The following is a 14,520-nucleotide window of genomic DNA, read 5'->3' as shown; positions in this document are numbered from 1 at the left end:
TAATGGTATCGTGACACCTTTAAAAGAATCCTTATCATTTCAAGATATGTACTGAAATATTTATGGAGGATATGAAGAACAATACTGTAGATACTTCCAAAAATTGCAATTTCAAACAAGATACTTATCCTGACACTCAGAAAAAAAAATGTATTGACAATTATTTCATTTACAGAAAGTTAATTATCTTTCCTTAAGTACTACGTTTATCTAGTTACAAACGAAACATTTTTCAGAATATAACGTACCCGAACAGCTTGTTCCTTTTTGATGCCTTCTATAATATCAACAGGTTCTTTAACTATAGCTTCAGGAGTCTCAGCAGCAACATCTTCAATGTTAACACCACCTTGTGAACTTCCTATTAATACAGGACCCTGGCAAGAGGGGAAACAGTCAAAGCATTTAGATTTTATTTTAGATTCATCAATAAAATTTTTACAATTACCTTATACATTATCAGACTTAAACATCTACTATTTCCCACTCTTATTTTAAATATTCCTTAGAATTTATCTTATCTCCCATAGTGTCATTTATAAATGCTTAACTAAAACAATGGAGAAGTAAAAAAGAAGACAAAGATGATGACTTGCCTGAGAAGGAAAAAAAATTTAAAATACACACAAAAACTTACAGGAAAATACATGAAAAAAATAAAATCATATATTAAATATTACCTATGCATTTTTTTAAGAACTAAAAGAGACATTAAAGTAATGCTTAAAGTAGAAACATCAGAAAATCATAAGAGATTGACATTTGAAAGAAAGTCTAAGGAAAAAGTGGTAGGTTTTCTGAGCTCTAGCTCTACTATAAGTCATAAAAGAGAAAGCTAAACACCTCGGAAGAAAAGGAATAGCTCTGGCTATTATTATGAACAATGTCAAAAAGGAAGATGTAAACACAAATAATTAAATTATTAATTTTTAAGTCCCCTAAAACCAATCAAGCAAATCTTGAAGCAAATTACCTAATAGATTTGCTAATTCACACAAAATAGGGAAATGGTAAAATTCCATTATTAGAGATTACATAATCACATAGAAAAATACTGTTATGTTAAAAAAAGATATAAAATCCTAGAGTAGATTCTCAACTATTTTTTAACAATGTGTGACACAAACAAAAAAAGGTGAGAAATAAAACATAAATAAATGTTATTTTAAAAGTATCTATTTTCAAAAAAATTTATAATAAACATATTCTTAACACTCAGAAAAGAAGAGCATGACTTCTATTTAAAGAAAATAAAAATCTGGGCTGGGGATATAACTCGGTTGGTAGAGTGCTTGCCTTGCAAGCAAGCACAGGCCCTGGGTTCAAATCCCCAGCACCACAAAAAAATAAATAAATAAATAAATAAAATTAAAAAAAAAAATCTAAAGACTAATCTCACTTTTCTATCCTAGGACCTACTGTTTCCATAACATACTCAGCTTGGATCACAAAAGAAAACACAAGCCTTCTCCCCTGGGAGTCAAAGAAAAGAGTGGAACATATTTTCAACACTCTGGCTCTTCAGGAGCTGTCCAAGGGACTGGTTTCTGTCTCACCTGACTCCACATGCAGATGGGGAACCAGCACACTTTGGATGTCTGGGGGCCACTGAGAACAAAAGAGAATGCAGAGGTTTGTGGCAGCACCAGAAAACTTGGGTACCCTCGCCAGAATTTGACACAGCTCACCATGATTGAGAAAAAGCACCAGCTCATGACTCTTTATCTATACCACAAGGAAATAGAAACAAAACAAAACAAAACAAAACAAAACAAAAAAAACAACTAAACCCAAAGTTAGCAAAGGATGCAAATCATAAAAAAAACAAAGACTCAAAAACAACAGGAAATAAAACAACAAAGAGCTGACTTGTTGAAAGACCAACTAACTCAATCAACCTTTGACTGTATTAACTGGGAAAACAAAAGACTCAAATAACAAAAATCAGAAATAAAAGAGACATTACAATTAATAATACAGAAATAGAAAGAATCATGAGATTATTATGAACAATTATACACCAAAACACACTGCCTAACTTAAAAGAAATAGATAAATTCCTAGAAATACAGCCAACTGCTATTGTTTAGATGAGTGTCTCCCAAAAGATCTAGTTGTTGAAGACTTGATCCCCAGGGCAGTGCTTTGGGAGGTGGTAGAACCTTGAGGAGGTGGGGCCTTGTGGCAGGCCAAGAGGTCATTGGTGACATATCTTTAAAGGGGATCATGGACCCCTGGTATCCCTCTCTTACTTAGGTTCATAACTGGTAATGTTAGCAGTTCACTGTCATCCTATTATTGCTATCTGGTCCAAAACAATGTGGCTGCCAGATCTTAGACTGAAATCTCCAAAACTATGAAGTAAATAAAGCTTTTCTCTATAAGTTGTTTATCTCAGGTATTTCATTATAATAATGAGAAGCTGACACAGTACCTACTAAGACTGAACCAAGAAGAAATTAAAAAAACTGAACAGACCTACACATAGGAATGACATTGCATCAATTAATCAAAAACATTCCTACAAAGAAAAGCCCAGGAAAGGACTGCTTCACTAGAGAATTCTATAAAACATTTTTTAAAAGAATTAAAACAACCTCTTCTCAAACTCTTCATGAAAGGAATGGAAAACTTATAAACACATTCTATGAAGCCAACATAATCCTGAAACCAAAATCAGACAAAGACACTATAAGAAAACCACAGGCCAACATCCTTCATGATGCATTAGATTCTCAACAAAATAACAGCAAACCCAATTCAAATTAATGGATTATACATCATAACCAAGTGGGATTTATTCCTGGAATGCAAGAATGGTTTGATATATGAAAATCAAAGATGTAATATGCTATATTAACAGAATAAAGGACAAACACCACGAACATTTTAATTGATGCAGAAAAAACAGTAAACAAAATTCAACACTTTCAAAATAAAATACTCAACAAACTGAGATTGAAATTACTTATAGTAGTGGCTATATGCAAAGAGCTTACAGTCAACATCATATTAAGTCATAAAAAACTGACGTCAGATACAAAGGTTGCCATCTCTTGTTACCTGCAAGTCCTTGACAGAAAATTCTGATTAAAAAAAAAAAAATCTCCTCTGCAAAAAATTAAAATTATGTCTTTCACAAGTGAGATGATACTATACAAAAAAACCCTAACAATCCCAAAAGGAAAAGGAAAAAAAAAAAAAACCTGAATAAACAAGTTCAGCAAAATTGCAGAAATAAAATGAACAACCAAAAATCAGTAGCATTAACATATTAAGAAGATTGGTATACCATGACCAAGCTGGTCTGGGTTTTATTCCAGAAATGCAAGGATGGTTTAATATATACAAATTATTAAATGTAATTCATCACATAAAAAGTTAAGGACAAATATCACTTAGTTATCTCAATAGATGCAGAGAAGGCCTTTGACAATTCAGCACCCGTTCATGATAAAAACACTAAAGAAGCAAGGGATAGACAGAACCTACATCAACATCATAAAGGCTACTTATGAAAAACCAAAGCCAACCTTATAGTAAATGGGACAAAACTAAAAGCATTTCCTTTAAAATCTGGGGCAAGACAAGGATGTCCACTCTTACCACTCCTACTTAATATAGTGCTAGAAATTCTAGCCAGAGAAATTAGGCAAGAGAAGGAAATAAAAGGGATAAAAATAGGAAAGGGAGAACTAAAATTATCACTGTTTGCAGAGAATATGATTCCATACATAGAAGATCCCAAAAATTCTAACAAAAGACTGCTAGAGTTAATAAATGAATTTGGTAAAGCAGTAGGTTACAAAATCAACATATAAAAATCATTAGCTTTCCTATATACCAACAATAATGTGCTGAGAAAGAAATCAGGAAAACAATTCCAATCACAAGAGACTCAAAAACAAATACCTGAGAATAAATCTAACCAAGGAGGTGACAGACCTCTACAGTGAAAACTATAGAACACTGAAGAAAGAAATTGAAGAAGACCTCAGAAGATGGGAAGACCACCCATGTTCATGGATAGACAGAATATTACTACAGTGGCCAGACTACCAAAAGTAATATACAAATTCAATGCAATCTCCATCAAAATATCAATGATATTCTTCACAGAACTAGAAAAAACAGTCCTAAAATTCATTTGAAAGAAAAATAAAAGGCCCATAATAGCCAAAGCAATTTTAAGCCAAAAAAGTAATGCTGATGGCATCACAATACGTGACTTCAAATTATACTACAGAGCTATAGTAACAAAATCTGCATAGTACTGGCAAAAAAAGGAGCACATAAACCAGTGGTGTAGAGTAGAAGACACAGAAACAAGCCCACACAGTTACAGTCATTTGATCCTTGACAAAGGTGCCAAAAACATACACTGGAGAAAAGACAGCCTTTATAACAAATGGTGCTGGGACAACTGGTTATCCACAAGTAGAAGAAAGACACTACATGTTTATCTCTCACCCTATACAAAAATCAACTCAAAATGGATGAAAGTGCTAGGCCCATCTCAAGTTCAAATCCAGCCTCAGCAATTCAGCAAGGCCCTAAGCAACTTAGCAAGACCCTCTCTCAAAATTAAAAAAAAAAAAAAAAGGTATGGGGAGGGGCTAAAATGTGGCTCAATGGTTATGTGCCCCTAGGTTCAACACCCAATAACAACAAAAAAAAAAAAAGACCTAGGAATTAGACCCAAAATTATGCAAATACTAGAAGAAAATGTAGGGTCAACACCCCAGCATATAAGCACAGGCAACAACATTCTCAATAGGACCTCTAAAGTTCAGAAAACAATACCAAGTGTTAATATATGGGATGGCATCAAATTAAAAAGGCTTCTGCACAGCAAAGGAGACAATTAAGAATGTGAAGAATGATCCTACAGAATAGGAGAAAATCTTTACTAGCTGTCTGACACAGGATTAATATCTAGAATATATAAAGAATATATAAAAAATTTTACACAAAAAAATTAAATAATGCAATTAATAAATGGGCAAATTAATTAAACAGACACTTCTCAAAAGGAGAAATACAAATAGCCAACAAATATATAAAAAAATGTTCAACATCATTAGCAATTAGGGAAATGCAAATTAAAACATCACTGAGAGCTCATTTCACACCAGTCAGAATGGCAGTCATCAAGAACACAAACAATGATAAACGCTGGAGAGAATGTGGGGGAAAAGGGGCACTTTTACACTCTTGGTGAGATTGTAAATCAATACAACCACTATGGAAATGAGTATGGAGGTTCCTCAAAAAAGGAACCATGTGACCCAGCTATACTACTCCTTGGTATTTATCCTGAAGAATTAAAGTCATAAAACTACAGTGATACATGCATACCCATGTTTATAGCAGCACAATTCACAATAGCCAGATTATGGAACCAGACTAGGTGTCCTGCAACATGTGAATGGGTAAAGTAAATGTGGTATACACAATGGAGTTTTATTCATCCATCAAGAAAAACGAAATTATGTCATTTGCGGGAAAATGGATGAAACGTGAGACCATCATGTTAAGCATAAAAAGTCACACTCAGAAGGTCAAGGGTCATATGTTTTCTTCTCATATGAGGAAGCTAGAGAAGAAAAAGGAAAAGAAAGGTGGAGGCAGATCTCATGAAAATCAAAGGGAGATCAGTAGAGCAAAGAGACCAGTCAATGGAAGGAACAGATGGAAGAGGGAAGTACTAAGGAGTTATACTGGCCAAATTATATTGTTAATATTATGTGCATGTGCAGATATGTAATAACAAATCACATAATTATATACAACTATAATGTACCAATAAAAAATGTTAAAAAAATGAAAAAAGTCAGTTGCATTTCAGTGTATTAGCAATTAACAATTTTTGAAAAGGTAATTAAGGAAACAATCCTATTTACAATAGATTCAAAAAGAATAAAATATTTAAAAGTAAACTTAAATAAGGTGGCTTATGCACTGGAAACTATAAAACATTGTTGAAAAAAATCAAAGACACAAATGGAAAGATTCCTGATTTCATAGATAGGAAGATGCATACTGTTAAGATGTGCATATTATCATTTTCAATCTACAAATTCTAGGCAATCCCTATCAAAAGCCCAAAGGTATTTTTTGTACAAATAGGGAAAAAAAAAACAAAACTCACCCTAAAATTCATAGGTAATCTCAAAAGACTCAGAGGCATCAAAAAACTCTTTAAGAAATAAAAAATTGGAGGCCTCATGCTTCCTGATTTCAAAACAACATAACAAACTAATAATCGAAACAGTATCACACAGGCATAAAGACGGAGGTAAAGACCAATGAAAGAGAAGAGAGTTCAGAAATAATCTCTCACATGTATGATTAAATGATCTCAACAATGGTGTCAAGGATACACAATGGGGGTAAAAATAGTCTATTCAACAAATGGTGCAGGAAAAACTGGGTATTCACACGACAAAGAATGATGCTGGGCCTGTACCTTACACCGTATCCAAAAATTGACTTAAAATAATTAACATCTAAACATACAAAGCCCAAAACTATAAAATTCCTAGAAGAAAACAAAGGAAAAGGTTCATAACATTGGATTTGGTAATGATTTCTTATATATGACACCAAAAGCAGTAATAAGCCAATGTGATTATATCACTTAAAAACTACACAGCAAAAGAAATGATCAGCAAAGTAAAAAAGCAATCTACAAAATGGAAGAAAATATTTGCAAACCACACAGTCCAATTAAGAAATGAGCTATACACTTGAACATTTGGTATTTCTCAAAAGAAGAAAAAAGAAAGAAAAAGATATACAAATCACTGGTAAACTTATGAAAAGTCATTCAATATCACTAATTCTTAGGGAAATGTAAATCAAAATCACAATGAGATCACATTACACCCTTTAGAAGAGTAACATCAGGGGAAAAAAAACAGAAAATAAGTTTTGACAAGGATATGGAGAAATTGGAATCCCTATGTACTACTATGGAAACCTCAAAAAATTAAAAATTGAATCCCAGTAATCCCACTTCTAGGTAATATCTCAAAGAACTGAAAACAGACCTTAAAGAGATATATGCAGACCCATGCTCACTGGTAGTATTATTCACAACAGTGAAGAGGTGGAAGCAACCCGCCCAAATAGCCATCAAAAGATGAACAGATAAAGAAAATGTAATATATACATACAATGGATTATTATTTAGTCTTTAAAAATGAAATCCTGTCATATGCTACATCATGAATGAACTTTGAGGATATACGTCAAGTGAAATAAGCTAGTCAACAGACAAAAACTGCCCAATTTCATTTATGTAAGCTATTCTAAAACAATCAATCTCTTAGAAAGTAGAATAGTCGTTACCAGGGGCAGGAGGGATGGGGAAAAGTGAGTTGCTTAATGAATACAGTTTCAATTTTATAAGACAAAAAAGTTGTTCAGATCTACTGTACAAAATATGCAAATATAAAAAAATGTACATACAATGCTGCCATACTATATACTCAAAAATAGGTAAGAAAGGAGGGAAACAAAGGAACTAGGAAATGAGATTGATCAAACTATGTTATGTGCATGTATGGATATGATAAAATGAATCCCACTATTATGTATAATTAATGATGTACCAATAAAAATAATTTTTCAAAATGGGTAAGATAATAAATTTTATGCTGTGGTTTTACAATTTAAAATATTTTCTTAAAATAAGAAAACCTCTGAACCCCAGAAGCCTAGTGATACTGTCACACATCTAGAAGTCAGGAAGGTAACATATTCTTGAGAACAAAGAAAGCTTCATATCTGGGACCCTCCCAAACAATGCCATATGTCCCTGCATTTGGCTGGTTCTGATTTGTATTCTTTGGCTATACTAAAACTGTAATCCTAACAACAACATTTTCTTGAGCTCTTTAAGTCCTTAAATCAGAGAGATAGTGGGTACCCCATAATTTGTGGTCAGCTGCTCAGAAGTATGGATCACCAAACTTGAGGCTGGTGTCTGATGTGAGAGGTATCACATGCAGAACTATTCCTTATCTCTGAAATTTGGTCTAATTCTGGGAACTTGGTATAAGAAGTCATTACCATTAACTGCTCTCCCACCAAGTTTTAAGTAACAGAATTCATTGAGCCTTCTGAAAACTAAAGGAGAAAACACTAGCAAGTCTAAGTAAAGAAAATGCTTGCAATTATAATCTAATTTTAAGAACCTTCTATAAAATTAAAATGGAAAGGTATTCTTCATTTCCTCTTTTGCAAGGCAGTTCCTAACTATAAGCTTTTACAAAGATCTAAAGAACAGAAAAAGAGTCAGCTTTAAAAAGAGCCTGTCCAATTATTACATGCTATTAAAGTAGGATATAGATAAATTAAATCTACAAATAACCACAAAATATATTCAATATAAGAGGTAAAGACCAACCAACTTTCAAAGTATTTAAACATTTCTATTTTAGTTTTAGTTTTCTTTTTAATGTCAACAGATACGAGAAATGAAGAGCCTCAGAGAAGACAGTGCTAGTGGCAGGAAAAAGATAACATTAAACTCTCTCTAAAAGAGTATTTAACAAGGCTGTAAAGTTGGAGTTAAGGCTAAAAAAAAGTACATATAAAATTATATATAAAAAAGTGAACAGCCCTTATTTATACTAATTCTACAACTACTTGCATTGATAAAGATCAGTTAAAACGATGAGTATAGATATGAATTTGAAAATCAATACAGCATATTAGTTTAATTTTTAAACCTTAGTAATAAATTTTCAAAACAAATTAGTTTCAGCAAATAGTTGTAATTTCAAATAAATCAGTAATGCTATTTTCCTAATCTTAACCAAGATTTTTCTTACTGGTTTTGCAAAAATGTTTGCCTTAAACAAGGTCTGAATTTAAAAGTGTATGATAAACCAGGTACATGCATGTAATCCCAGCAGCTTAGGGAGACTGAGGCCCTAAGCAACTTAGTGAAACCCTGTCTCAAAATTAAAAAAGGTTGATGATGAGGCTCAGTGATTAAGCACCACTGGGTTCATTCCCTGGTACCAAAAAAAATTTTAAATAAAAAAAAGTATATGATAAAGCAAATATTTAATATAATAAAGATATATTTTTAGAAAAGAAAATTTTGGAATTGCTGTAGTACATTTTGTATCTATTTCAGGCGAATTTGAAAACTGACACATTTAAATGTGCCAGTCATTTTCAGCAGACCATAATGTTTCAGTAGAAAAATGAAAGAAGCAAATGTGATTTGTTAAATTAGATTTGTCAAAGCTCCGAAGTAAGTACTAACAGGCACTAGGCAAGTGTTAAGAAATCTGATTTAACAAAAGTGCCAAACAGAGTAGGCACTTAAATTGATTTTTTTTGGCATACCAATCCTATCATAGATATATGTCCAAATATCCTGATATGGGTACTAAAGAACAGTGGAGCTTATGATTCATTTCCTAAAAACAGGTAATAAAAGCAATTTTTAATGATCAGTTAATTTGTATGCATAAGATGTTAATTAAATGAAAAATTATCTTTTTGTTTTCCTTTAAATAGCAGATTGATTTTTGTCATTTAACAGAGACCTATCCACAGAGATTTCAAACAAAAGTTGGCTATACCCCAAAGAGTAACAACCACAACTCTACCTGGACTACTGTGATATCAAAGAACATTATAATATCTTTGGTCAAATAGTTTTGCTAATATACTATTTTTAGCCTGAATTATTACAACCATGTATTACTTTTGCAACTGAAATAAAAACAATTTTTCTTCAACAAGACTCAAATAATTCTCTGAAAATTCAAGTTCTTCAAATGAACTAAAATTTGATCCACTTCCCAAATGTCCTAATGTATAATTAATAACACATTCCATTTGCTACATTAACTGCAATCAAAATGAGTACTCGAGATAGAATTCCTATCACAATTTGTCCAGACATTTGTACCTTGCTTCTGACTATAACAAAAGTAAAAACATAACTAAGAAAATGATAGGTACTGAAATAACATTAATGAAAAGGAAAAGAAATTTTAGTGAAAATAAATAAAAGTGTAAAAGTATCATTTCTGCAAATTTGTACAGTATATAAGATTTGTGTCATTTAATTTCTAAAATAATTTTAAAAACTAAATTTTACCACATAGAAACCTATAGAGGTAAAAGTATCGCATACGAATGAAACATTTTATATTGTATTCTGAGTGGGATTTTACTACCACCTAGTGTTATACCTTAAGAAATACTTTCCTATAAAAATTAAAAACTGCAAAGGACAGGGTTGGGGATATAGCACAGTTGATAGAGTGCTGGCCACGCAAGCACAAGGCCCTGGGTTCAATCCCCAGCACCGGGGGAAAAAAAAAATTGCAAAGGACACTTTTACTTGAAAATATAACTGAAGGGGGGGGGGAACAATACAGAATTGGATTTGGTTTTTTTTGTTTTGTTTTGTTTTGTTTGAGACAGGGTCTTGCTAAGTTCTTAAGGCTGGCCTACAACTTGAGATCCTCCTGCCTCACCTCCCAAGTCTTTGTGCACCACTGCATCTGGTCTAAAAATTGCTATTTAAAAAGAAAAAAAAAAAAAAAAAAAGTTGCTCTAATATAAAACTTGAAACTCTGAAACAACTAGAGGGAAGTATAGGGGAATCATTTCAAGATATTGATACAGGCCAGGCGCAGTGGCACATGCCTGTCATCCCAGCAGCTCAGGAGAAGGAGGCAGGAGAACTGCAAGTTCAAAGCCAGCCTCAACAACTTATTGAGGCCCTAAGAAATCAGTGAGACCCTGTCTCTAAATAAAATACAAAAAGGGCTGGGAATGTGGCTCAGCTGTTAAGTGCCCCTGAGTTCAATCCCTAGTACACCCTCCCCCTGCAAAAAGAAGATATTGGTACTGACAATGGTTTTCTGGATAGGACTTCAAAATCAAAAATTGATAATAGTATTACATCAAATTAAAAGCTTCTGACAGCAATGGAAACAATCAACACAGTAAAAAGACAACCTACAGAATGTGAGAAAATATTCTGCCAGCTAGTCACCTGACAGAGGATTAATATACAAAATATATAATATAGAACTCAAAAACCTTAACAACAAAAATCAAGTATTCCAGTTAAAAAATGGGCAAATGATCTGAATATACATCTCAAAAGCAGTGCAAATGGCCAATAAGTCTATGGAAAAAAATCCTCAATATCATTAGTCATAAGGAAAATGCAAACCAAAACTAAAATGAGATACCATCTAAACTATAATGAGATACCATCTCAACCGAGTTAGAATGGCTACTATCAAAAAAATTAATAAATAAATAAGAAATGCTGACAGAGACATGGAGAAAAATAAAGGATTAAACACTGTTGGTGGGAATGTAAATTAGTTCAGATACTATGAAAACAGTATGAAGGTTCCTTCAAACACTAAAAATGGAACTACCATAAGATCTAGCTATCACATTCCTGAGTATATATCCAAAGTAAATGAAGTCAGCTCAGCATAAAAAAGAGACACCTACATATCCATGTTTACTGTGGCACTATTCACAATAGCTTAGATATGGAATCATTTAGGTGCCTGTCAACAGATGAATGAATTAAGGATTTCATTAGGAAATCCTGTCATTTGCAACAAAATGAATGGAACTGAAGGACTTCATATTAAAGCTAAATAAGCCAGACACAGAGAGAAGTTACTCCTGTTTACTCTCACATGTATAAACTGTGTGTGTGTGTGGGGGGGGGGGGCAACCTGAAAGCAGAAGAGGGATTCTTAGGGAAGAGAGACTGGGAAGGTTGTCAATAGGCATAGGGGAGTGGAGTTTAGAAGAAATATAAATGGACATACATGATAGATGCATAATTATGTATGTATGAAAATATCCCAATGAATCTCATTAATCTGTACAATTAACATGTTAATAACAATAAAGAAAAGCTACTTACTGAAACATTTAATAATGAACATCAGTATTTATTGTAAAGGAAAGATGCCTGTTATATGTAAAGTTTATGGAAAAAAAAAGATTAACAAACATTTTTAAAAAAGATTTTCTAACAGAAGAAACATTTTTGTGCCCCTTAAAATCTATTACTTCAAATTATATATAATAATATTCTGGGGCTGGGGGTGTAGCTCAGTGGTAGAGCGCTTGCCTAGCATGGGAGAGGCACTGGGTTCGATTCTCAGCACCACACATATAAATAAGCAAATAAAATAAGGTCCACCAACAATTAATAAAAAAAAATCTAAAATAAATAATATTCTACATCGAATCCTTATGTGGACTTCCTAATATATACCTGGTATGTTTCCAAGGCTAGTTAACAGAGATTCAGCTTATAAAACCTAAGAAATGCATTCAAAGAGGCAGATAATTATAGTATACAATGATTAATAATACTCTCTCCAAACACCAGTTCTATTAAAGGATTTTCATTGAGCCTGATGCCTATGTTCAATGCTAGAATTTTAGGCTCCATAAAGAAAGGACAGCAGGATTACAGTCATGTTCTTTAAAACTATATTGTTTGCTACTTAATGTCACCTTCAATTTACCAAGTACCAAATCATGTGGTGAAACAGAACTCAAACAGTAAAAAATACCAAAAGGTGAAAAAAGAAAAAAATGAAGCCATAGATACACATTTTCTTACTGGATTCTATGCTATAAATTATTTTCTGTCTACAGAATTTTGGAATCTAAAACAATCCAGAGATGATTTAAGTTGATCTTAGTAAATTAACAATTTGGAAATTCCATATTTATTACAGCAAGGTTTTTCCTCTTTTTTTTTTTTTTTAAGTACCAGGGACTGAACCCAGGAGCACTTAACCACTGAGCCACATCCCCAGCCTTTTTTCCTATTTTATTTAGAGATAGAGTCTCGCTGATTTGCTTAGGGCCTCACTAAACTGCTGAGGTTGACTTTGAACTTGTGATTCTCCTGCCTCAGCCTCCTGAGCTTAGGGATTACAGGTGTTCTGCACCCAGCTCAGCATTTTTAATCACAATATTGTGTATCAAATTTTATAGCATTTACCATGCTGTTTTTAAAAATGACGTATCATGCTCATGACACATACAAATGGATTATGCATAACACTTTAAAAATCTTTCCCATATAAACATATTCAGTTTTGGAAAATGAATGTCATAAATTCGTCCTAATTGTGTCATGTCTATAGTTACTCACCTGAAATGACCTTTCCATTGTTATTGCAAAATAGTATTCTCTCCTGGGATATTTTCGTTCACAGACCAAAACTTGATTGCATATTCTGCCTTTTTCTCCTGTTTGCTTGGTAAACAATTTTTTCCCAATCATCTGTGAGGAAACAGCTTTTGCTTCTTCTGGACTAAAATAAGAAAAAGAATTCAAATTCTTCTGTCTTCCAATTGAGATAAATATACATCATAGCCAAAACCTTATGTCTTTTAATATTTAAATCTCCAGTATTTTTATGAGTTCAGTTAATCTTTAATAATGATGATTTTTCTTCTAAAAAAATATGACTTACGAGAAAACTATCTTTACTCCACCTTTAAGGCCACTTTCAAATGTTCCTTTTCCTCTACCACCAGCTAAAACCTGTGCCTTTATCACAACATCTTTTGAACCTAGAAGAAAAACATTTCTATTAGATAGCAAGCAGGGAGCCACATGCAAGACACAGTATTTTATTTAATATACACAATGATAGATGCTAATAAAGTCTTATTTATTCACAATATCAAAAAATGAGACATTCCATGTACACAGATTTTCTAAAATCAAAGACTATAACATTCACCATCTAAAAATCCATGACTTTTTTTTTTTTTTTTTTGGGGGGGGGGTGCTGGGGATCGAACCCAGGGCCTTGTGCTTACAAGGCAAGCACTCTACCGACTGAGCTATCTCCCCAGCCCCCAAAATCCATGACTTTTAAAAAATTAGTCACTCAAATAATTTCTTAAAAGTACTATATATTGAAAACAATTTAACTACTCTTTAACATTTCAAGCAGCTAGTGCTTTGGAAGGTATTAAAAGTACAAAATTGAAACTCAAATATTTTCTTAATGTCTCCCTCTCTAATGCCTCACATGTAAACTTGCTACCTTGAGAAAATCTGAGTTATAAATGCAATCTGGAGCAGGAATATGCCATAACATGGGGAGATATTACGAGTACTGGTACCAATTAAACTCTCTAACAGAAAGTCCTGTTAATACACATTATTGAGCAATAATATTATGAGTACTTATCAGTGGTTAATATTTATAGTAAAAAAATTCTACATGCTATTTCTAAGTATTGTGCATATTTTATAAATAGTCTGAATTTTTCTTCAACAGATAATCTGATAATTCCCCCTTTTCCTCCCCTAATTTGCTGTTTAAAACCAGAAACTAGCTGTTTAGCCTAAATACCTTCTCTATCTCCCAGACACAGAATTTCAGAGCTCCTCATATTGCCTCTTAAAGCATCTTGACCATTCTGTCAGTGCAGCATCAATGACTATATTAGGGCAAAATAATTAAC

At 32.8% G+C, this 14,520-nt stretch overlaps 1 protein-coding gene across 1 annotated transcript in view; it reads right to left on the bottom strand.

Moving 5' to 3' along the window:
* Positions 1–14,520, bottom strand: part of Sucla2 (succinate-CoA ligase ADP-forming subunit beta) — a 46,828-nt gene that overhangs the window by 21,880 nt on the left and 10,428 nt on the right. Inside the window, exons 3-5 of the mRNA XM_047554476.1 lie at positions 13,515–13,614; positions 13,190–13,352; positions 249–377 (exon numbers count right to left, since the gene is read on the bottom strand). Of these exons, the coding sequence (XP_047410432.1) occupies positions 249–377; positions 13,190–13,352; positions 13,515–13,614 (392 nt within the window). The remainder of the gene's footprint in view (positions 1–248; positions 378–13,189; positions 13,353–13,514; positions 13,615–14,520) is intronic.

The sequence above is a fragment of the Sciurus carolinensis genome, chromosome 5 (genome assembly GCF_902686445.1).
Source record: "Sciurus carolinensis chromosome 5, mSciCar1.2, whole genome shotgun sequence".
NCBI lineage: Eukaryota > Metazoa > Chordata > Mammalia > Rodentia > Sciuridae > Sciurus > Sciurus carolinensis.
The sequence above is the reverse complement of the archived record's forward strand: the minus strand, read 5'-3'. Positions and strand labels throughout refer to the sequence as shown.